General features: G+C 61.4%; 2 protein-coding genes across 2 annotated transcripts; one reads left to right on the top strand and one right to left on the bottom strand.

Moving 5' to 3' along the window:
• Positions 1 to 319: 319 nt before the first annotated feature.
• Positions 320 to 18,508, bottom strand: GALT (galactose-1-phosphate uridylyltransferase). The gene is made up of 11 exons (XM_065406747.1): positions 18,433 to 18,508; positions 15,682 to 15,851; positions 14,183 to 14,258; positions 13,529 to 13,577; positions 12,398 to 12,527; positions 11,110 to 11,166; positions 7,252 to 7,374; positions 6,732 to 6,864; positions 4,566 to 4,649; positions 4,144 to 4,298; positions 320 to 385 (listed from the first exon to the last, which is right to left on the bottom strand). The coding sequence occupies exons 1-11, from the start codon at positions 18,506 to 18,508 to the stop codon at positions 320 to 322; spliced, it is 1,119 nt and encodes a 372-aa protein (XP_065262819.1).
• Positions 18,509 to 19,110: 602 nt separating this feature from the next.
• On the top strand, positions 19,111 to 24,304 carry LOC135880381 (sigma non-opioid intracellular receptor 1-like). Its single transcript, XM_065406656.1, has 4 exons — positions 19,111 to 19,258; positions 20,100 to 20,300; positions 22,038 to 22,130; positions 23,551 to 24,304. The coding sequence occupies exons 1-4, from the start codon at positions 19,111 to 19,113 to the stop codon at positions 23,775 to 23,777; spliced, it is 669 nt and encodes a 222-aa protein (XP_065262728.1). The 3' UTR covers positions 23,778 to 24,304.
• Positions 24,305 to 24,654: the final 350 nt, after the last annotated feature.

Genomic DNA, 24,654 nt, shown 5'->3' with positions numbered 1-24,654 from the left:
GGGAAGCCAGTGGGACCTGTACTAGTTGCTACTCTACAGGGGGCAGACTCGGATGCCGTCTGAGACCGGCAGGACTTTCCAAGTGGCTCACAAGTGACACGAGTTTGCCGGTCTCAGCCTCGCCCTGAGTGCTGACTATTGCCCCCAAAGCGGCCTGTCCAAGAGACTCCACCGTGCTGTGCCCACCAGCCCCCCAGCTGCAGAGGAGAGCCCCCCAGCTCAATTCCCACTGGTCAGCAAAACAAAGGAACGGAGTCCCGCATGCGGCCGGTGGCCCCTCTGCAATGTGCCAGCTCCCCTCCTCGGCCGACGCCGCTCGTCACGCCGCCTCCCGCGGCCTCACCCTGTAATGCTCCTCGGACAGAGTCCTCAGGCGCTCGGCGGCCTGCGGGGAAAGAGAGAGCATGGGTGAGACTCTGCACAGAGCGCCAGGGCACCAGAGCCAGCACCGAGACCCCAGGCGGCCGATTCCTGCAGTTCAGGAGCGTGGCCTCTTGGGGGCACCAAACCCCTACGCCACAGCCCAACCTTCAGGGGGGTGAACTCCCAGCCTGCAGCCCTGCCCCCGCCCCCGGGAGCCCGGCCTAGGCCACTCCCAACAGAGCCCGCTCCTGAGATCACCCCACCCTGGGTGCCCAGCCCAGCCCCATGGAGCCTGCTCCTGAGAACACCCCACCCCCGGTGCCCAGCCCAGCCCATTCCCACGGAGCCCGCTCCTGAGAACACCCCGCCCCCGGTGCCCAGCCCAGCCCATTGCCCACGGAGCCCGCTCCTGAGAACACCCCGCCCCCGGTGCCCAGCCCATTGCCCACGGAGCCCGTTCCTGAGATCACCCCGCCCCCGGTGCCCAGCCCAGCCCATTGCCCACGGAGCCCGCTCCTGAGATCACCCCACCCCCAGTGCCCGGCCCAGCCCATTGCCCACGGAGCCCGCTCCTGAGATCACCCTGCCCCCGGTGCCCAGCCCAGCCCCACGGAGCCCGCTCCTGAGAACACCCCCGCCCCCGGTGCCCAGCCCAGCCCATTGCCCACGGAGCCCGCTCCTGAGAACACCCCGCCCCCGGTGCCCAGCCCATTGCCCACGGAGCCCGCTCCTGAGAACACCCCGCCCCCGGTGCCCAGCCCAGCCCATTGCCCACGGAGCCCGTTCCTGAGATCACCCCGCCCCCGGTGCCCAGCCCAGCCCATTGCCCACGGAGCCCGCTCCTGAGATCACCCCACCCCCAGTGCCCGGCCCAGCCCATTGCCCACAGAGCCCGCTCCTGAGATCACCCTGCCCCCGGTGCCCAGCCCAGCCCCACGGAGCCCGCTCCTGAGAACACCCCGCCCCCGGTGCCCAGCCCAGCCCATTGCCCACGGAGCCCGCTCCTGAGAACACCCCGCCCCCGGTGCCCAGCCCAGCCCATTGCCCACGGAGCCCGCTCCTGAGAACACCCCACCCCCAGTGCCCAGCCCAGCCCATTCCCACGGAGCCCGCTCCTGAGAACACCCCGCCCCCGGTGCCCAGCCCAGCCCCACAGAGCCCGCTCCTGAGATCACCCTGCCCCCGGTGCCCAGCCCAGCCCCACAGAGCCCGCTCCTGAGAACACCCCGCCCCCGGTGCCCAGCCCAGCCCATTGCCCACGGAGCCCGCTCCTGAGAACACCCCGCCCCCGGTGCCCAGCCCAGCCCATTGCCCACGGAGCCCGCTCCTGAGAACACCCCACCCCCGGTGCCCAGCCCAGCCCCACGGAGCCCGCTCCTGAGAACACCCCGCCCCCGGTGCCCAGCCCAGCCCATTGCCCACGGAGCCCGATCCTGAGATCACCCCGCCCCCGGTGCCCAGCCCAGCCCATTGCCCACGGAGCCCGCTCCTGAGATCACCCCACCCCCAGTGCCCGGCCCAGCCCATTGCCCACGGAGCCCGCTCCTGAGATCACCCTGCCCCCGGTGCCCAGCCCAGCCCCACGGAGCCCGCTCCTGAGAACACCCCGCCCCCGGTGCCCAGCCCAGCCCATTGCCCACGGAGCCCGCTCCTGAGATCACCCCACCCCCGGTGCCCAGCCCAGCCCATTCCCACGGAGCCCGCTCCTGAGAACACCCCGCCCCCGGTGCCCAGCCCAGCCCCACAGAGCCCGCTCCTGAGATCACCCCACCCCCAGTGCCCGGCCCAGCCCATTGCCCACGGAGCCCGCTCCTGAGATCACCCTGCCCCCGGTGCCCAGCCCAGCCCCACGGAGCCCGCTCCTGAGATCACCCCGCCCCCAGTGCCCAGCCCAGCCCATTGCCCACGGAGCCCGCTCCTGAGATCACCCTTCCCCCGGTGCCCAGCCCAGCCCCACAGAGCCCGCTCCTGAGATCACCCCGCACCCGATGCCCAGCCCAGCCCCACGGAGCCCGCTCCTGAGATCACCTCACCCCCGGTGCCCAGCCCAGCCCCACGGAGCCCGCTCCTGAGATCACCCTGCCCCCGGTGCCCAGCCCAGCCCCACGGAGCCCGCTCCTGAGATCACCCTGCCCCCGGTGCCCAGCCCAGCCCCACGGAGCCCGCTCCTGAGAACACCCCGCCCCCGGTGCCCAGCCCAGCCCATTGCCCACGGAGCCCGCTCCTGAGAACACCCCGCCCCCGGTGCCCAGCCCAGCCCATTGCCCACGGAGCCCGTTCCTGAGATCACCCCGCCCCCGGTGCCCAGCCCAGCCCATTGCCCACGGAGCCCGCTCCTGAGATCACCCCACCCCCAGTGCCCGGCCCAGCCCATTGCCCACAGAGCCCGCTCCTGAGATCACCCTGCCCCCGGTGCCCAGCCCAGCCCCACGGAGCCCGCTCCTGAGAACACCCCGCCCCCGGTGCCCAGCCCAGCCCATTGCCCATGGAGCCCGCTCCTGAGATCACCCCACCCCCAGTGCCCAGCCCAGCCCATTCCCACGGAGCCCGCTCCTGAGAACACCCCGCCCCCGGTGCCCAGCCCAGCCCCACAGAGCCCGCTCCTGAGATCACCCCACCCCCGGTGCCCAGCCCAGCCCCACGGAGCCCGCTCCTGAGAACACCCCGCCCCCGGTGCCCAGCCCAGCCCATTGCCCACGGAGCCCGTTCCTGAGATCACCCCGCCCCCGGTGCCCAGCCCAGCCCATTGCCCACGGAGCCCGCTCCTGAGATCACCCCGCCCCCAGTGCCCGGCCCAGCCCATTGCCCACGGAGCCCGCTCCTGAGATCACCCTGCCCCCGGTGCCCAGCCCAGCCCCACGGAGCCCGCTCCTGAGAACACCCCGCCCCCGGTGCCCAGCCCAGCCCATTGCCCACGGAGCCCGCTCCTGAGATCACCCCACCCCCGGTGCCCAGCCCAGCCCATTCCCACGGAGCCCGCTCCTGAGAACACCCCGCCCCCGGTGCCCAGCCCAGCCCCACAGAGCCCGCTCCTGAGATCACCCCACCCCCAGTGCCCGGCCCAGCCCATTGCCCACGGAGCCCGCTCCTGAGATCACCCTGCCCCCGGTGCCCAGCCCAGCCCCACGGAGCCCGCTCCTGAGATCACCCCGCCCCCAGTGCCCAGCCCAGCCCATTGCCCACGGAGCCCGCTCCTGAGATCACCCTTCCCCCGGTGCCCAGCCCAGCCCCACAGAGCCCGCTCCTGAGATCACCCCGCACCCGATGCCCAGCCCAGCCCCACGGAGCCCGCTCCTGAGATCACCTCACCCCCGGTGCCCAGCCCAGCCCCACGGAGCCCGCTCCTGAGATCACCCTGCCCCCGGTGCCCAGCCCAGCCCCACGGAGCCCGCTCCTGAGATCACCCTGCCCCCGGTGCCCAGCCCAGCCCCACGGAGCCCGCTCCTGAGAACACCCCACCCCCGGTGCCCAGCCCAGCCCATTGCCCACGGAGCCCGCTCCTGACAACACCCCGCCCCCAGTGCCCAGCCCATCCCATTGCCCACGGAGCCCGCTCCTGAGATCACCCCACCCCCGGTGCCCAGCGCAGCCCAGCCCCACGGACCCTGCTCCTGAGAACACCCCGCCCCCGGTGCCCAGCGCAGCCCAGCCCCACGGATCCCGCCCCCGGTGCCCAGCCCCATGGAGCCCGCTCCTGAGAACACCCCGCCCCCGGTGCCCAGCCCCATGGAGCCTGCTCCTGAGAACACCCCGCCCCCAATCCAGGGCTCCTGCGCTCACCTGCTCTGGCGTCAGGTCCCGCTGAGCCTGCGCCAGCATCTCGTAGCCCACCATGAACTTGCGGACAGCGGCCGAGCGGAGGAGAGGCGGGTAGTAGTGGGCGTGAAGCTGCCAGTGCCCACAGTCTGCTCCCAAGTGAGGCCCCGTGGGGGCGCCTGCCAGATACAAGCCCACCAATGATTCCAGGTACCGGTCACAGGACAGACTCCGCTCACGTGGCCTCCAAGCGGGCACCATGACCGGCTGGGGTTGGATTTGAACCGACAACCCCACATGCCAGTCCCCTGAGCCACCCGGTGCCCCGACTTGCCCCGCACTCACCTCCCCATGCCCCCCCAGCCACGTACCATGCCAGTCCCCTGAGCCACCTGGTGCCCTGACTCGCCCCGCACTCGCCTCCCCGTGCCTCCCCAGCCACGTACCATGCCAGCCCATCGAGTAGGGGAAGGAAACCTCAAAGAGGTTGTCGTACTTGGTGAGGAGCCTTTTCATGATGGAGGCCAGACCTGCAACACAAGAACAGCGAGTGGTCAGTCACCAGCCCTAACTCAACCCGCTCCCAAGCCCTCGGCCCACCTGGGGGCACAGATAACAGGAGGGTCCTTGGCGCGGACGGAGGGAAAAGCACAAAAACTCTTCCCTGGATCGCAGCTGGGCTTGCTCTCCAGAGCTCACGTTCCAAGCCAGAGCTCACATCAGTCCAACCCCTCAGCCTGGGCGCCCACCCCAGGGCAGGGTCAGTTTGGGTCGCAGCTCTGAAGGCAGCTACTATGGAAACAAGAACTAGGGGCCTTGCCCTTATGGATCACAGTGGGTGTTGACTCTGGAACCTAATGACAACGCAAACACCAATGCCATTAACTACTTCACTGCGGGTCAGAGCTTGCAAGGGAGAAGAGGGATTGTGTCACTGATTGGTTGGATACAGAGGGCGCCTCATTCTGGCACTGCTTGAGAAGGGAACGCTGCTCATCCTCCCTTCCCACCCACCAACCTAACCCCTGGTTCAAACTGCTCCAGCGCCTCTGGGGTGGAGGCCACACCACCCCCCTACTCTGCACAGCCACTCCTTCCCAAGTGCCTCTGGGACAGGGGAAGCTGCCCTGAGGTTAACCCCTTGTTCACCGGGGGCCAGGCAGTGCCCCTGCCCCAGCCCAGGGTTTGCCCAGATTCCAAGGCCAGATTGTGCTCATCTAGTCTGCCCTCCTGTGGAACACAAGCCTGGAACTGCCCCATAGTAATCCCTAGAGCAGATATTTTGGAAAAATACCCAGTTTCAATTTTAAAATGGTCAGTGATGGAGACTACCACAACCCTGGGTAAATTGTTCCAGTGGTTAATTGCGCTCACTCTTAAAAATGCATGCCTTGATTTCCAGTCTGAATTTGTCTGGCTTCAGCTTCCAGCCATTGGATCGTGTTCAACCTGCCTCTGCTGGACTGAAGAGCCCATTGTTAAATATTTGCTCCCCATGTAGGTACCTAGAGACTATAATCAAGTCACCCCATAACCTTCTCCGTGAGTCTCTCACTGTAAGGCCGGTTTTCCAATCCTGTAATCTTTCTCATGGCTCTTCTCTGAACCCTCTGCAATTTATCACCATCCTTCTTGGATTGTGGGCTCCAGACCTGGGCACAGGATTCCCGCAGCGGTGGCACCAGTGCCAAATACAGATGTAAAATTACTTCTCTGTTCCTACCTGAGATTCCCATTCATGCCTCCCGGGATCGTGTTAGCTCGTTTGGCCACAGCATCGCGCTGGGAGCTCATAGTCACCTGATTATCCACCATCAACCCCCAATCTTTTTTAGCATCACTGCTTCCTGGGATAGAGTCCCATATCCTGTAAGCACGGCCGACATTCTTTGTTCCCCGGTGGATTCATTTCTATTTAGCCATATTAAAACGGAAGCATATTGTTTGCTCGATCCAGATGGCTCTGTACCAGCGACCTGCGCGCTTCGTTATTCACCTCTCCCCCAGTCTGACACACGTCTGCAAACTTCCCAGAGCCACGGGACCTGGCACACTGAGCCACCTGCCCTCAGCACAGCATCGGCCCCCCCACCTCCGGGTCTAGTGGGCTGAACATCGGCGTCCTACCTGCCTGCCCTACGTTCTATTCCTCACGGTCAGCGAGTTGGGACATACACCAAGCACCAGCCCAAGCCTGGCTCTGGAAGCTTCCCGTGAGTGTCATGGCACCACGCAGGGACAAGCATGGGGCACTCAGCCGCCCAGCAGCCCCACATCCTGAGCCCGGCTCCGCACAGAGCACCTGGGGAACTGAGTAACAAAGAGCTGCCCTCTGATCCCTCGTGGTGGGCACACTGCCGGAGCTGCTCTGCCACGCTCCAGAACCCCCACTTCTGATTTCATGCCTTGCAAGAGAAGGAAATGAGAACGGGGGCGGGGGTGAGAGCAGCTGGGGGGAGGGGCCAAAGGACATTCTACCCCCGCTCCAGGCTCCTCCCCATGGTGCATGGAGCAGGGGTGGGTGCATGTGGCAGTCGGCCCCAGAGCAGAGCATGCAGTGGGGGCGGAGGGGGGGCATTTCCGCCCGGGGCCAGGACGGGGCAGCCACTTACTGTCTCTCTCGCCATCGCTGAGCTCCTGGAGGCAGCAGACGTGACGGCGGGGCAGGAGCAGGGTCTGGAAAGGCCACACGGCCCAATAGGGGACCACCACCAGCCAGTCCGCGTTCTCCACCACCAGCCGCTCCTGCGGGGCACAGCGCACTGTGCTGAGGGGCTGCAAAGCTAGTACCACCAGCCCTGCCCAGGCACAGTGAAGCCAGGGGCACCGGGGGCAGGACCCAGGGGCGCTCTCAGGCCTCTGCCCCGTGAGATAGGGCAGATCTCCCTTGCTGGCAGCAGTGGCAGGCGCTTTGAGCTCCCTGCGCACCCCGCTGCAAGAGGGGCTCACACACACACCGAGCTCTCTGAGCCCCACCACAGGGGGAAGCTAATCTTAGGAGAAGGGGCCTTGCTTAAAAGGAGTCCAGACCTGGTCCCAGCAGGATCTGGAGCTGCTCCCCTCCCCGCTGCCTCTTGGGTGAGCCATGACCACCCCCAAACGGAGCCAACGCCCCCGCCCGCAGGCCGCTACCTTCCTCTGGGCCTCCAGCCGGGCGTACTCCAGCAGCAAGGGCACGCCGCGCTCCTGGAGGTGCTGCCGCTGCGTCCGGTCCTCCAGCCGGGCTTCGTTGGGGAGGAAGTTACTGGCCCAGACCTGGCGGGGGGGGGGGGGGAAGAGTCGGTGAAGGGGAGCAGCTGAGGCACAGCGTGAAGCAATGGGGTGGCTCTGCAGGGTGCAGTGGGGCTCCACGCAGCGGGCGCCAGTGGGGACAGCAGAGACCCCCAGCTGTGGTGCCAGAGCGCCACCTGCCTGCAAGAACAGGGCTGAGCACCTGGTGCCCTGCTACTTCCCTACTCCCTCCCCGTGCCCGGCAGAGTCCCCGCCCTGCCTCTCATGGGCCGACAGGCAGGGACGGGCGCGTCTCAGCAGGGAACCGAGCCCAGCTCTTCCCCCACCACCCAGCTGCCCCATCTCCAGGGCCCAGCCCCTCCCTGGCCTCACGGCCACCGAGGGGGCCAGTCAGCGCGTGCCCTGATGGTGGGTTCTGCAAGGTGGAGACCCACCAACCCCTGCCATAGCCATCGGGTGGGACTGACAACATCCCCATGGCACAGCTGGGGGTGGGGGAAACAGCTGGGTGGTCTCAGAACAGCCCCTCCCCCAGGGCTTCAATCCATCTAGTTTAGATGCCTCCAGTGATGACGCTCCCGCCCAGCAGGCAGGACAGGGACCATTCCTCAGCCTGACCCCGCTCACCGCAGGGATGTTTTCCTGTGAACAGCCTCAACTTCCTCCCTCTAAATCTCAGCCGGTCCCTCTGCGCTGCCCCCTAGGATCCCCCAGAAACTAGAGTCAGATGATGGGGCCACAGCGACCGCTGGGATCTGTTCAGTCCTCCTGCATAACCCGGGCCGGAGAGCCCCGCCCAGAGATCCCCACGTCCAGCCCAACAGCATGTGATGAGCTGGAGTGGAAATCTGAGAGGGAGACCCCAACTCTCCATTGGAAGCACCCCCCCCCCCCCCCGTCTGTAGAGCCACTGGCCCCATGGCTCATCACCCACTCCTCGAGACTGGTGCCTTGTTTGGCCTCAGCTTCCAGCCCCTGGAACTTGTTCTGCCTTTGACTCAGATAAAAGAGGCTCTCCCGCGTAGGCACTCGCAGCCCACGAGCCAGCCAGCCCGTATCCTTCCCTTCGATAAGATTGAGCTCTGCAGGTGTCTGTCTGGCACCTTTCCGTGACCGTGACAGGCCCCACACTCTGCCATTCCTGGAGGTCTGTGTGACTGATGCTCCCCGAGCTGTCACGCGGCCAAGCCTGGCACATTCCCTCTGCTCGTCTCCTCCCGACCCCCTTGATCAATGGCTCTTCCCTGGCCTCCCTCCAGCTCATCACCAGGTAAGAAGAAGCCAAGCCCTGAACAAACTCCGCAGCCCCAGCCCTACCCTGAGGCCCTCCTCACACAGTGCCCCTCTCAGCGTTTCACCTGAGTCACTGGACTCAGCCCATCTGACGACGGGAGATCTGAGAGCCGGGGCCAGCCCCTCGGGACTGGGTGGCTCCTGCACCAGAGACAGAAAAGCTGCCCCCATTCCGTGACCCTTTCTACACGGGGTGCCTGTTGCCGTAGCCTCCAGGGGTGCCCGACACCCACCTGTGCTGAACTGCGGCCGGCCAGAGCTGCAGGGAGCATCTCAGCAGCCCGGCATGAACCCTGCTTGGGGGCTGTAACCAGGGAGATTTCTATGCGCACAGAGGGGCTCGAGGTGGGATCTTTAGATGCCATTTGCCAGGCAGGGCTGCAGTGGACACCTCACCAGCAACAGGGCCCCAAGGCATCCTGCCCATGGAGGACTGAGGGTACCAGGAGCAGATGACAGCAGACCCTACAGTGGTTAAGGTGTTTCCCTGGGCACTCTCCCCCCTCTAGGGAGCTGGCATCACCACTCCTCATGGGGGGACTCCACTGGCTCCCTGGGCAGGTGCAAATGGCACATCCCTCACCCCCGGTGGAGCTCCAGAAGTCTCTCCCCACACAGCTAGCGTGGGGCTGGGTTCCCAGTCCACAGGGAGGGCCGAGGCAGAAGGTGCTAGCAGTGGGCCCCCAGGGAGGTGTGGGGGGCAGGGAAGCCCACTCTGCCCCTGCAATAGCCGGCAGGGCTACACTAAGGGCTGATGCTAGCCAGAGCCGGAGGGACAGCTTTGGAAGCTAAAGGGTCTCTCGCTCCCAGCTGTATCCTAAGGGCAGAGGCGTCAGCAGCTCTCTGGGAGCGCCAGGCAGGATTGCTTCACATGCTCCCAAGTGGACGGTACAATCCCCCCCTCAAACCGCTCTAGATTCGGCAGCGGCCTCCCAGCACCCTGTGGTGGCACAAGGTTAGGAGAGGGATGGATTGGGGAGGTGGCTCAGAGAAAGAGCCTGGAATGGCCAGGAGAAGCAGCCATTTGCAGGTTTATGCTGCCACCTGATGGTGAAATTGTGATCTACAGCCACAGGGGGCAGCTCCCGTATTAACAAGGGAAGGTTGAGACTAAACAGCCAAAAATATATAACGAGCATCATGGTGCTGTGTAAATGCATCTGTAATGTTTCCCAGACTAGAAAAGGCTGGGGTCCGGGGGAGGAGGGAAGGGAAGGGAGTTGCTCTCAATGAGAAAAGTATTTTTTGAAGATGGACAGCAAAGAGGTTTCAGATTTTTACAAGGTATCTGGTTTCCCCTCAGTTTGCTTTCAACCAGCAATCGTGCGCACTTCCAGGGTTTCGTCATTGTAGGGTCCCTCGCAGTGGCTATGAAGTTCTATTAACTCCTTTCTAGTTACTGCTACAGCTGCGCCCCCTCCCCCCACCAAACAAAACAAAACAGGAAGAATCGGGAGTGTTTTGTGGGAGGGGAACACAACACGTGGCCCACAAACAAGGCCAGATCTTCAGCTGGCATGAAGAGGCACGCCCCTTTGAAGTCAAGGTAGGTAAGTCAAGATCTACACCGGGTAGGGATCAACCCACAAAAAGTTACCTGGGCATCCAGACAGTTTAGGAGGAGCAAATGGGAAGGTGCATTTATGGGCCACCCAATCTTAGTGGACCCCCATTGGGTCAGGGTTAAACAGCTCCAATATCGGAAGGAACAGAGAGGATTGTACTTGTGAGATTAGGGCAGTCCCTCGGCTGGGCAGTCAGTGCCCGGGACCAAGGAGGTTGAGGGAATCCCGAGTTCGGTTCACTTTGCACTGGTGACACTGGCCCTTTTCTTTTCGCCCTGCCCTGGATTTGGACAGGGAGACGGCACTGGTCAGTTTCACTTGGCAGCTAGTCAGTTTCACCGCCCCCAGGCTGCACTGAACTAGCTCGGTGCTGTCACCTCTGGCTCTCAGCGGGAGCGAGAGGCTGAACCAAAACCTGGTCAGGAAAGTGACCGTGCAAAACGGCACCACCTGACACAATGCTCAGCCCATCGCCCCAGGCAGGTCCCTGGGCAGAGGCGCTTGCAATCAGGTCAAACCTCTACCAGCCCAATTGCAGGATCGGGGCCCTAGACGATGGACTAGATGCCAAGTGAGAACAGACCCGACACAAGGAAATGGGAAGCATTGGGGAGGAGGCAGACATGGGTTAGGAATCAGACTCCGTGGCTAGACCTGCGTTGCTGTCTGGGCAGCTCAGATGTCGGAGGGAGAAGTTTTAAACACTCATTTGATGAAGGAGACGCTACAAGAGTGATCTGAACATTGCAAAGCTGGGGGCTCTGCCCGCAGGGCTCACAAGAGTCGCTTTTCAGAGAAGATCACGGGAGGAGCAGGAGGGTGCTGGGACGCCCCTTCCCCTCCCCATAACACAACCCACCCATGGCACAGTCCCCAGGGCGCGAGCAGCCGGCTCCCTTACCTGGCAGTGAGGGTGAGGGTTGGAGCAGCCCATCATGGCCCCTTTGTTCTCAAATATCTGCAGAGAGAAGGGAAAAGAAGCTCTCGGGACTATTCTAACGTCAGCTGGCGGCAGCTGCTGGCAAGGAAGCACAGCCTAGCAGTTGGAGCACTGCCCTGAGAATCTGGACTCCATGGTTCTATTCCCTCCTCTGCCACTGAACGGCCTTTGCAAGTCACTCAGCCGCTCGGTGCCTCAGTTTCCCTATCAACCACTTGGGGGGTGATACTGACTGGCCTCTGGGCGGAGCGGTTCAACGCACAGATGTAGCGAGATTCTGAGACCCCGGGGGGATAGGGAGGGAGGCCGGCCAAGCTCAGTGGGGGCACTGCAGAATCCCTTTGCAGCTCTAGGGCAGACTCTTCCACCCGGGCAGAGGAAGGTTCTCTCTCCTTAGACCCTGGAAGTGCACATGGCCAATGGAGAGGGGAGCCCTGAGTGCGTCTCTGAGCCAAAGGCAGTGGTCTCGCAGCACGGGGAAAGCCTCAGGCTGTGAGCGAGGGGGCGCAGGGACCCGGGCACCAGTGAATCAGTGAGGACCCGGAGGAAGGCGGGTCTGGCTTTCTAAACAATTAGGCACAACGGCCAGACGGCAGCACCACTCTGGCTGGGATACAAAGCTGGTGATGTCGCAAACACTTTGCCCAGCGCAGACCATCGGGGGCAGGTGGGGAACGGCAGGGGCAGGAGAGGGTCACAACACGCCCGCTACCATTTTGCACTTCTAGAGGCTCTCAGCAGCACCTGGCGCTGCACCAGCATTAATGGATTTGGCCTCACAACCACGCCCTGGCAAGGTGGGGGTTATTCTCCCAATTTTACAGGTCTGGAAACTGAGGCACAGAGCCGTCACACAGGTGAGCCAATGGACTAGAACCCAGGAATCCTGGCTCCCAAGTGCTCTGCGCTCACTGCTAGAGCCCACGTAACGGCAACAGCGCCCCCTGGCTACGCAGAGCCTCACCCCAAGTCATTCAGAAACTAACTCCCTGCCACAGGTGGAGAGCACTGAATGTCACTCAGAGACACACATATCCGGGCACATCACAGCCTGCAGCATGGTGTGAGGAGCTGCCAGCCGTCTGATCCCGCCACGCCTGTGTGCACGTGCCTGGAGCCTGCGCTCCCCTCACCCACCCCTAGAGGGTGCAATGCATCTATGGGGGGGGTGGCCTGCCGCTGCCCACGGTGCACCCCTACAGGGCCTTTGCCCACCACTGCACTGGGGGTGTGGGTGTGAGGCACTGACCTGTACCCAGGGATAAGAAGCACCCAGCTCCACCGTGAGCTCCGCCCACTTGTCAATCACTGCCCGGATCTCTGCCAGCGACATGAGCGGCAGTGTCAGGTCAGACCAAGGATGGAAGCACATGACCTTGCTGCGAGATGGGAGGGAGGGAGAGACGGCTGTGAGTGCATGAGCCCTGGGGGTGGGGGGGAAGGTGTCTCCCCCTCACTACCACCACCCCCCAGCTTCCCAGACCCTCCCAGGAGGGCTGCAGGGCATTGACCTTTGCAGTGCCAGCAACCCAGTCCCACAACAAGCGGTCACTGCAGCTGGCACTCAGCCCCCTGCCCCACCCCAGGCAGACTCAGCAGAGAGGCCGTGGTCTGAACAGACCACGGAGACTGAGCTCCCCAACCATCGCCACCCGGGATGGCCCCAACACTGCCCAGCACGAAGACAGGTCTCCAGCCCCTTTCACAGCGCCCCCAAGTTCCTACGCACCCAGAACAGCGGGTCTGACCCCAAGCGATGGAGACGCTGGGTTGTTTGCCAGCGTTTCTATGGGGCCCCTGTCTTCAGCAACCATGAATGCGCTCAGCCTCGCAAGCCCACGTCCCCCCGCACCCTGGGAGCGGCGGGTAGGGCAGTGGCACTGCCCCTATTTAACAGGGCCCAGAGAGGGCAGGTGACTTGCTCAGGGTCACCAGCAGGTCGGTGGCAGAGCCAGGGCTAGAACCTGGGAGCCAGAAAGGGGCTGCAGGGTGAAGGAAACAGCTTCCAAATGCCCCGCAGTGTTAACCCCCCGGGGACGGCGCCGCCGTGTGCTTCTCCTGCCAGGACCCAGCTGGAGGCGACAGGGGACAGGAGACGTGCTCGGGAGGGGAACCAAAGCCAAAGGCAAGAAAAGCGTCCATACAGAACGCCCCCCTCCGCAAGTGTCCCAAGGACGCGTGCCGTGTGCCACCCCTTCCAATCCGAAGCCGGGAACCAGGCAGGTTGGGGGCCGGGGCCAGCTAGAAACCCTACCGAGCTGCAGGGCCCCAGAGCAGCCGCAGGGATAACACTGCTCCCTCATTCTGCTCGAGCACCGCATCTGACATTAGATCCCTAAGTGATGAATGGCCCCAGCCGAGGCCTCTAGGCTTCATTTACCAAACTCCTCGGGCAGATGCAGCTCGGAACAAGGGGTGGTTGCAGGCATCTGGAGAAGGAGAGAGAGGAATGAGCCAGAGATGGGAACAGCGAGGGGAAGGGATGAGCAGCACCAGCCCTACACTAGCGCAGCGCCAGCATTACCTGCCCAGCTCCGCTGACGCCCCTCAGTCCCGACCCGCAGCCTCTCCTGCTACGCCAGCTCAGAACTCCCCCTGCACACGTAGCCCCACCGCTGCCCCTCGGTCCCAACCACAGCTCCAGCCCCAGGCCCCGACTGAGACAACACACACAATCACACCAGCAACGAGCCCCGCAGGGGGCGTTCCCGGGTTCCGGGGCTGGCTGCAGGGGCCGGGCTCTCGGGGCAGGTGAGCACTGCAGGGGGTGGTACTGGATTCCGGGGCTGGCCGCAGGGGCCGGGCTCTCGGGGCAGGTGAGCACCACAGGGGGTGGTACCGGATTTCGGGGCTGGCCGCAGGGGCCGGGCTCTCGGGGCAGGTGAGCACTGCAGGGGGTGGTACCGGGTTCCAGGGCTGGCCGCAGGGGCCGGGCTCTCGGGGCAGGTGAGCACCACAGGGGGTGGTACCGGATTTCGGGGCTGGCTGCAGGGGCCGGGCTCTCGGGGCAGGTGAGCCCTGCAGGGGTCATTACCAGGTTCCGGGGCATCCGGCTGCAGTGCTGGGAAGTCATTGTCGAAGACAAATGTGCTCGTGTACTGCGGATTCGCCTTTACCAAGAGAACGAGAGGCAGGTTATAAGGACAGGGGCCCCAGGGCTCATGAAAGAAGGCAGCCAGGAGCCCCCAAGTCCGCACGCCACCGGAGCTGTGAATATCCTAACCCACAACCCTGGCACACCCACAGCTCATAGGCATGGAGCCCCTTCCTGCCATGGCCCACTGTCCATCAGAGCCATGCGTGGGGGGAGGGGGAAGAGAAGGGTGCCCAGAATGCACTGCAGCGAGGCACGCCCCTCCAGAGGGGATTGTTCCTGCTGCATCAGGGGACTCCCTCCTTTGCTCCCCATAGGCGCTTGGGGGCAGGGAGAGGGATCCCATGGAAGTCGGGGGTGGGGGGGGAGGGACTGCACCCTTCCCTCTGCACACGGGACCTGTTTCCCCCACCCCCTCAGTGAATCCAGGAGCAGGGGAGCTGAGCTCAGGACTGGGCCTGGCGCTTGGGCTTTCCTGTCTCCCCGGCGCCGCTCACTGCGGCCCAGAGGCCCCCAGAGATGAGCACGGAGGGTCCCGGGCCAGCAAGGGGCAACTAGAGAAAGAGGTGCCCGCTAGACCCTCTGACCAACCCCTGGGAGGCCTTGCAGGGCTCCACAGAGGGCATGGTGGGCTAGGACCACACCCACCCACACCCACACACAGCAATCTATGGGCCCCACACCACCCAAGCCCTGCTGGCCTTGACAAGGGGCTCCCAGCAGGGGCCTGAGGGCAGCGCTCTCCACAGGAATCCCTGGCTCTCGGGAGATGGTGGCGTGGGGAGGAGGAGAGATGACCAGCCACAAACCACTGGGAAATGCAGAGAGCTGGAGGGGATGGGTAAACTGGGCACCAGCCTTCCCCAGATTGGTGCCGCCAGCCCATTTCCAGGGCTTCGGCTGAGCAACGGGGCTTCCCTTGGGAAGGAAAGGCTCCATGTCCCAGCTCCATCCCCCCGAGCCACCTGGCCCAGGACGTGCCAGTCTCCACAGGTGGGGATTTACGCACACCGAGATTCCAACACGCTTGACGGGGATTCGTCAGCAGCCTAACGAGCTCTCTTCTGGGGGTCAGACACCGCAACGGCGACGCTACTGCACATCGACACTCACGGCTCTCCCACTGAGAAGATGCCAGGTGTGGAGTCTAGTAGGTCAGGGCTGGGAGCCAGGACTCCTGGGTTCTATTCCCAGCCTTGGGAGCAGAGTGGGGTTTAGTGGGTTACAGCGGGGCAGGGGCTAGGAGCCAGGACTCCTGGGTTCTATTCCAGGCTCTGCCACAGATTTTCTGCATGACCCAGGACGAGTCACTCCCACTCTCTGCCCCCAGCTGTTAACCCGGCTAGCGATACCCTTCTCCCGCACACAGGCACAGCTCCATTCATTGGTGTTCACTTCCTGGGAGGTCCCCAAGGGCCCTGACCCTCCGGGCGCAGTACCTCCCCATTGGCTCGTGCTGCTCCAGGGCACAGCGGGTTGGACAGGTCACAGCGAGGGACATCCTCTTGCGGGGGTTTCTCCACCTGCCCCTGCCAGGGACGCCTCATCCGGTGGGCGGACACCAGCACCCAGTCATCCCGCAGGGGGTTGTAGCGGACATGCTGGTGCTCTGGGGAGAGGAAGGGAACAGAGACGTGACTGCGGCGGAACCTGCTGGGCTGGGAAATGCTCTTCTAAGGGGCCAACGCCTCCACTCAGAAACACCTGCAGCTAAAGTAACTGATCCGAATACGTCTGTGCTGATCATCCCCACGGCCCAGACACCGCTCCAACCTGCACAGGCAGACGGGGAGGGTGTCTAGGTAACACCTGCCAGAGAAGCAAAGCAGCCTGCTACCTCCAGCTGCTGAGAAGAGGGAATGCACTGGGATTTGTGACCCCGGGCCCTGCTCTGGGACTCCATCTTTCACAGCCCCTGGCTAGTAGACGTCAGATCAGTCCAAAGCCACCACAGCCCCACCCACGACTACCCCACCCTCATTCTCCTGAAAAGCGGGTGGGGGCAAAAGCTGGGTGCTCACGGGTTTGTTTCCAGATCTTGCTCCCAGCACGGCTGCTGCTCAGAGCTCTCTCCAGCAGCCCTGGGCAGGATGTAATTCCTGGCATCACCACGGCCCACAGGGCTCTGAACTGTTTTATTACCAGTAGGGACCTACCAAATTCACCGCCATGAAAAACGCGTGAAAGCTGGTCTTTTGTAGGCTTTTACCCTATACTATACAGATTGCACAGGGGAGACCAGCATTTCTCAAATTGGGGGCCCTGACCCAAATGAGAGTTGCAGGGGGGGGGTCACAAGGTTATTTTAGGGGGGTTGCGGTATTGCCACCCTTACTTCTGCGCTGACTTCAGAGCTGGGCGGCTGGAGAGCGACGGCTGTTGGTTGGGCGCACAGCTCTGAAGCAGCAGAAGTAAAGGGGACAATACCAAACCATGAGTCATTACAAAACCTAATTTCCCCCTACTGTTACTCACACCTTCTTGTCAATAGTCGAAATGGGCCACCCTCATTACCACTACAAAAGTGATTTTTCCTCCCTTGGTGTTCTACTGTTCATTGAATTGTCTCATTAGACTGATCCCCCCACCTGGTAAGGCAACTCCCATCTTTTCATGTGCTGTGTATATATACACACCTGCTCCTGTATTGTCCACGCCATGCATCTGATGAAATGGGTTCTAGCCCACGAAAGCTTATGTCCAAATACATTTGTTAGTCTCTAAGGTGCCACAAGGACTCCTCGTTGTTTTTGCTGATACAGATTAACACGGCTACCACTCTGAAACCTAGTACCATACCTGCCATCCTTAGCTGCTGCCTTCAGAGCTGGGCTCCCAGCCAGCAGCCACTGCTCTCCAGCTGCCCAGCTCAGAAGGCAGAGCCGCTGCCAGCAGCAGCTCAGAAGTAAGGGTAGCAGTACCGCAACCCCCCCACAATAACCTTGTGGGCCCCCTGCCCCACAACTTCTTTTTGGGTCAAGACCCCTACAATTACAACACCGTGAAATTTCAGATTTAAATAGCTGAAATCTTGAAATTATGTTTAAAAACTTATGACCGTGAAATGGACCATGAATAGGGTAGGGCCCTAATTGTCGCCAGCAATTTCCTTCCAAGCCTAGCCATGTTTGGCTCTAAAAGCCCCAGCTTCCGGAATCAGGTGAGAATATGAGACCCTCAGCTTTCATTTAAGAAAAACGAGAACATAAGAACGGCCGTACCGGGTCAGACCAAAGGTCCATCCAGCCCAGTATCCTGTCTACCGACAGTGGCCAATGCCAGGTGCCCCAGAGGGAGTGGACCAACAGGTAATGATCAAGTGATCTCTCTCCTACCATCCATCTCCATCCTCTGACAAACAGAGGCTAGGGACACCATTCCTTTCCCATCCTGGCTAAGGTTTCAGTCCTCCCAGCTGCGGAGAAAAGCTGGCTATGTGACACCGCCCCAGCTCAAAATCCAGAAAGAACCTACAATTTATTATTTTTACTATCTCATGATTTTAGGGGCCTGATTCATGAAGGTCTGGGGCTAGCGATGCAGCGAACAATTGCAGTGGAAATAGCCAGAGCCTGGCTAATTTCACTCTACTGCTGCAGACAGTGGGGTGCCTGAGGGATATGGCTGGTCCACCGAGGGTCCCATGTGAGGAGGAAGAGGGAGGTCTCTTGACAAGCCCTGAAGCAGTCTGCCCCTTTGGAGGGGCCTCACTCCTGTTAGTCCCACAGCCCCTCCGCTCCACACAAAGGACCTCATGTTTTAATGGGGGAATAAAATCCTTCCCCATTGCTGTTCAGTGAGCTATGTTGGAAAAACAGACCGGGCGGCAGGGCGGGGCTGGGTATTGTGGGGCAATGGGCTGGGGGTGCCAGGAGGCATCGCTGGGGAGATGGGCTGGGGGTGTCATCATTGGGGGGCATGTTGGTGCTGGGGGAGTGAAGGGGAATGGGTTGGGGGCAGGTACTTGGGGGATGGGGCCCCAGGCACTAGGGGGGCAATGTGTGGGTGGGCCGGGGGGCCAGGCACTGGGGGGGCGGACACTGGGGGAAGGAGCAATGGGGGCGGGGCACTGGGGGAGCACGAGGGGTGCAATAGGGGACCAGGCACTAAGGGGGGGAGCACCGGGGGCGATGGGGGAACAGGCAGTAGGGGGAGGGGCACGGGGGGGGGCGAGCCGAGCTCCCTCCTACCGCTGGGCTGGAAGGACCCGACCGCCGGCCCCGTCCCGCCGGGCCCCGAACTCTCGGACTCCGAAGGCGCCTCCATCCCGCCCGCCACCGGCCACCGCTTCCCCGTCACGTGACTCTCCAGCCCCGTCACGTGACCGCGCAGTTAAAGGACGGCTCCAGAAAGGGGACACCCTCCCTCCCGGACATGCGGCGAGCGAGCCCCGCCCCTTCTATGGGCCTGTTACCGCCCCCCCAGCCTGTCACTCCGGGACAGCGCCCGCTCGGCCCCGCCCCCACCTGTCACTGCGGGACAGCGCCCGCTCGGCCCCGCTCCCACCTGTCACTGCGGGACAGCGCCCGCTCGGCCCCGCCCCCACCTGCCCTCTCGGCCCCGCCCCCACCTGTCACTCCGGGACAGCGCCCGCTCGGCCCCGCCCCCACCTGTCACTGCGGGACAGCGCCCGCTCGGCCCCGCCCCCACCTGCCCTCTCGGCCCCGCCCCCACCTGTCACTCCGGGACGGCGCCTGCTCGGCCCCGCCCCATTCTGTAGCGCTGCGAGCTGCGATTGGCTGGCTCGCTGAGCGCCGACCGCTCCCATTGGCCGGCGCGGAGCGGGCGGTCCCATCCCCCGGCCAGGCTCGGCGCGCGCCGCGGCGCCCCGCGTAGAGGCGGTTTGTGGTGCGGGGCGGCCGGGCGGGATGTGGGCGCTGGGGCCGCGCGCGCTGCGGGCCGGGCTGGCGCTGCTGGCCCTGGCGCTGCTGGCCCAGGGGCTGCGGAGCTGGGTCGCCTCCCGCCCCTTCGAGTTCCGGCCCGAGGAGATCGCGGAGCTCGGCCGGCACCACGCGGGTGAGTCCGGGCGGCGGGGCCCTGCCCGGGGCGGGACCTGGGCAACAGCCTGTCCCGGGGGACGGGGCGGGCTCGGGGGGATGTGTGGTTCTGAGGGGATGAGACCCATGGGACGGGGGAGTAACATGGGGGGGCTCGGGGATGGGGGATACAAGGGGGACCCATGGGGCGAGGGGCTGGGGGGTAACACGATGGGGGCTCCGGGGGGGATGTGTGGTTCTGAGGGGATGGGACCCATGGGATGTGGGAGTAACATGGGGGGGCTCGGGGATGGGGGATGTAAGGGGGACCCATGGGGCGAGGGGCTGGGGGGTAACGCGATGGGGGCTCCGGGGGGGATTTTTGGTTCTGAGGGGATGGGACCCATGGGATGTGGGGGTAATGCGAGGGGGGCCCTAGGGGGATGTGTGGTTCTGAGGGGATGGGACCCATGGGACGGGGGAGTAACATGGGGGGCACGGGGATGGGGGATACAAGGGGGACCTGTGGGGTAACATAAGAGGGGGACTCATGGGGGGTGGCCTGGCTGGCAGAGCCAAGTGTGAGTTGTTGGTCAAGCCCAGGGCAGGCCACTGGGTCCTTGCCAGCTCTTGGGGCGCAGCTGCACCAATTCGTAACAGGTGCCCACGTGCCTGGTGGGTGTGACGCTGGGACCCAGCCCATCAGGAGGTAGGAGGCTGCCTGCCTGGGGGACGTGGCCATCTCTAATGTCTTCTTCCCTGAATGAAGCCAGGCTCCCCATTCTAAGCTCAGTGTCTTGTGTTGATGGGAGCCAGGGATGTGGCGGGGCCGTGGACCTCCTGCGCGGGGCTGACTTTGCCTGGGTTTGTTGGTGCTGCAGGCTTGGACCATGAGCAGGCCTTCTCCAAGATCATCGTGGAGCTGCGGAAGAAGCACCCAGGCCACATCCTGCCGGACGAGGACCTGCAGTGGGTGTTTGTCAACGCGGGCGGGTGGATGGGCTCCATGTGCCTGCTCCACGCCTCGCTCACCGAGTACGTGTTGCTCTTCGGGACGGCCATCGACACTGGGGGGCACTCGGGTAAGCAGGGCTCGGCTACATTCAAGCAGAGAGGCTCGGGTTGAGGGGTTGCTATTGGGTAGCCAGTGCTTGGAGCGCACTTTGATCTCCAACTCGAGCGTCTTGCACCCCAACCTCTAGTGCTGCAGGCACGACCCTAGCTCTGCAGTCTCTGGGCTCATGCTCGCTGAGGATGGAGGCAGAACCTTTCCCCCAGGGCTCAGCCTGTAGAGGGCTGGAAAATCTCATCCCACCTTGTAAGCCGCGGGGTGGGAGGGAGATTCAGACTTCATAGTCCTTTGCTTTCCAGGGCAGAGGCTGAGCCACTTTCGCAATGTGTGCAGATCACACATGCTTCCAGCCCCCAGGAACTGGGCTGTGGGTCAGGGACTCCATTGTTCCCTGCATTCAGGTCCTGAGCTCATAGCTTTACCTTCAGTCGGAGAACTGTCCCAGATTTAGAAGCAACCCTCTTCCCTCCACTCCCGTTGCCCCCACTAGGCATGAAAGCCACCTGTTTGGAAGGGGTTAAAAGAACTGACCTAAATGTGTACTTGGTCCAAACACCCTGCACAGTCCTTATAGGGCGGTACACCTAGGGAGCCATTGGGGATCTTGGCCTCAGTGCAGTGATGTGGGGGAAGGGGGACTTGTCCTGTGTTTCTCTGCCTTTTAACACCTTTTACACTAAAACAAACAACCGTGGTGTTTCCTCAACTGTGTTGCCCAAACACAGCTCAGCACCCTTGCCCTCTGGCCTGCCTGGCCAGAGGAATCCCAGAGAGATCCCCACGCTCCAGAGCCAAGGCAGGATTGTTCCCTGCAGTGCATCCCCTTGAGCTTTTTCTAGTCTAATAAGTGACTGAAGCAAACGGCTTCATCCCATTCCTTTTAGACCTTTGTCCTACCCCTGATAACTCTGCTCCCTCCATGGGACTCTTCCCCATCAGGCCCTTGTACATGCCTGTGGTACCTTCTCTTCTCTCCACTGCCCCCTGCCAGCTGTGGTTGGGCTGAGCTGAAAAAAATTAGCACTTCCAATCATCCCTCTTATGTCCGTAGCTCCCCAGCATGGTCTGTCTGATAAGAGGAGTGTCTCTGCCTTGTGATCCCTCTTCGTTGCATCTTCAGTGGGGTGGCTGGGCATCCAGGATCCCCCAGCCCAGGAATGCTGTGTAAACACACTTGCAGAAAGAAACCATGTTGAGGCCCAAAAAGGGAGCCTGTCTTGTGTCTGATTTCTCTTCTCCCCATGGGTAGTTGACTCCAGCACATGTTGTTAGCTGCTGAGCAGTGAAGCCAAGACTAGTGAGAAAAGCCCAGGCCCCAGAGACCACTGGCCCAGGATGTCTGACTGCCTGTCCCTCAGATGGTCCATGCTGGGGGTGTGCTGATCAGCAGAGCCCTCCTGCCTCCAAGAGCCAAAATGAGGGGGAACGCAGCTGGATCCCCAGAGAATGGAGGAGGCAGAAGCAACTCGAGACCCTTTCCCTTTAGCCTGCAGCCAGCATCTCAAGGTTGCCTTCGAGCTCCTGTTCCCTTTGATTCCCTGTGGCAAACGATCATAGAGAGGAAAGTGGCAGCATGCGGTTGGGTGGGCTCCTGTCCTTGGCAGAGCCCCTGGGGACACAACAAGCAGCCAGATCCAAGCTGTGGGTGGAAGGGATTTGTTCCATGAGCTTTTGGAGACCTGGATATTAAGGCCCCACCTTCCCCCATAACAGTGCTGAGATTTCACGCTGTGTGCCTCTCTTGCAGGTCGGTACTGGGCTGACATCTCTGACACCATCATCTCGGGGACCTTCAGGCAGTGGAAGGAGGGGATGACCAGAAGTGAAATCTATTACCCAGGTGCTGTTACCCAGGGTTCTTTCAATCCAAAGCTCTTGGTAACCTTATTCTGGGCAAGGTGGTGTCAGGAAATAAATCGGTGGGGACATGGCCATCCGACCGATAGGTGGCTGGCACAAACAGGACAATACAAGAGTGTTCATACTTTAAGACTAAGTAAAGTATAGCTTTAGCACTTGCACACGTCTGCAACAGGTTGGTAAAACACCCCAAAAAATTTCAGATGCATATTTACCCAGGGTCTTGAGGCGGTGTCAAGCTGATAACTGCAACCATCCAGTGGCCAGCCGGATGTCTGCAGGGAAGCTTGAGAGGTGTCCAGGCATTGAAGTGTCCATTGAGCTCAGATTTCTTCCTCTTTTTATATCCAACTTGTTAACATTACATAGCTTGTTCATTAACAAAACTGTTGAGCAGAAGCCAAGATCAGGGTGGAGATTTCCACCCTGTCAGGTGGACAATTTTCCATCAGTCAAGCAGGAAAACTTTCCATCAGTTAACTAGCTGTATAGCAATAGTTAACTACTGCCAGACTTTCCATCTTGCAAAATGGCATGCTTCGGAAAAGCAGCTCAAGTGAGGAGGGCAGAGGGTCATGTTTACTCCTTTGAGGTCACTCACTCTACCCTCCCCTCCTGGTCTGTTAGTTGTGCTAGGGTTTCAGAAAGGCCTCCTTTTAGCTGCTTTCAGCAATAAGTGTAGCAATTGGTATTCCAGCTGCTCGCAGTGGTTTACACATGTTACTGGGCTCTGGGCTATCAAAAATCTGCTCCTACAGTCCATGTGGCACTGTCAGCGCCAGCCCCACCCACTCGCATTTGAAGGTCTCCCCTGGGTGGCTGCCTTTGCAGGGCTGGTTGCCGTGGGCTTTTCATGTAGTGATTTGAATGGATAAGGCTAGAGCTTTGTTAGCCCCACAGGATAGAGGGAAACGTATAGGGCACAGCAGATTAGCCTGTAGAACACCACACCTCTAGTTCTCATGGAGGCCACGAGTAGAGCAGGATTGAAGGAAAGCGTACACGCTGTTGGGTAACGAGCACATCTCCATCAGGTGGGATTAAAAAAAACATGGGGAGGGTTATAAAGCCGCCTGGTTCAGAGCAGGAGCCAGCCACTGAGTGTCAGGAGAAAACTGCCCCTTTGGGAAGGCTGTTCCTTGATTCTACACCAGGGGGCATCCTTGCAACCTTCCTTGGAAGCAGCTGGTACTGGGGGAACAGGCTTCTGGATTAGCTCCCCCTCCGGCAGTTCTCCAGCAGGGCGCTGAGCACCCCCCTTGTCCCGGGCTAGGAGTGGAGGTTCATCAGGCCCACAAAGAGCTCTGTGTGCTGTCTCTGGAGACATACTGGGAGCAGCATGTTGGAACCAGTATTTTTCAGAATAACGGCCAGTGCTCTGTCTGTCTATCTGCCTGCAGGGGACACCATAGTGCACCAATCCGGAGAGGCCACGGCTGTCCAGTGGAGCGCCGGCACCTGGATGGTGGAGTACGGCCGTGGCTTCATCCCCTCCACGCTCACGTTCGCCTTGGCCGACACCATCTTCAGCACTCAGGACTTCGGCACCCTCTTCTGCACCCTCCGGGTTTATGCCAAAGCCTTGCTCCTGGAAGCAGGTGCCTACTTCAGCCATCTGGCCCAGTGAGACCACCCTCCCCACACACCAGCACGGCCTCACAGGAAGGGCGCCCTTTTCCCATCCCCCACCATCATGCAGATTGTACCAGAAAGGCAATGGGCAAGAGCACCTCTGCCCCTTTCCCCACGCAGGTGTGCCAGGTAGGCTGACCGTTAGCTGTGTCATCCGCCTGCCGCAGCGAGCACTCAGCCGGGGGAGAAACAGGCAATAACACATAATGGATAAACCTAGATCACTATTTTTTTAATATCCAAATGTTCCTCTATATTTCTGTAACGAGACTGCAGCGACTGTTGAGCTGCCACCCACGTCTGTGTGTGTCCTTGCCTTCTGTCTGCAGCTGTCTCTCGTGCTCTCTCAAAATGGCAAATGAAATTTAATATGGATAAATGTAAAGTAATGCACATTGGAAAAAATAACCCCAACTATACATACAATATGATGGGTGCTAATTTAGCTACAGCTAATCAGGAAAGCGATCTTGGAGTCATCGTGGATAGTTCTCTAAAGACGTCCACGCAGTGTGCAGCGGCAGTCAAAAAAGCAAACAGGATGTTAGGAATCATTCAAAAAGGGATAGAGAATAAGACGGAGAATATCTTATTGCCCTTATATAAATCCATGGTACGCCCACATCTTGAATACTGCGTACAGATGTGGTCTCATCTCAAAAAAGATATACTGGCATTAGAAAAGGCTCAGAGAAGGGCAACTAAAATGATTAGGGATTTGGAACGGGTCCCATATGAGGAGAGTTTAAAGAGGCTAGGACTTTTCAGCTTGGAAAAGAGGAGACTAAGGGGGGATATGATAGAGGTATATAAAATCATGAATGGTGTGGAGAAAGTGAAGAAGGAAAAGTTAACCTGTGGAACTCCTTGCC

This window comes from Emys orbicularis, chromosome 6, assembly GCF_028017835.1.
Source record: "Emys orbicularis isolate rEmyOrb1 chromosome 6, rEmyOrb1.hap1, whole genome shotgun sequence".
NCBI lineage: Eukaryota > Metazoa > Chordata > Testudines > Emydidae > Emys > Emys orbicularis.
The sequence above is the reverse complement of the archived record's forward strand: the minus strand, read 5'-3'. Positions and strand labels throughout refer to the sequence as shown.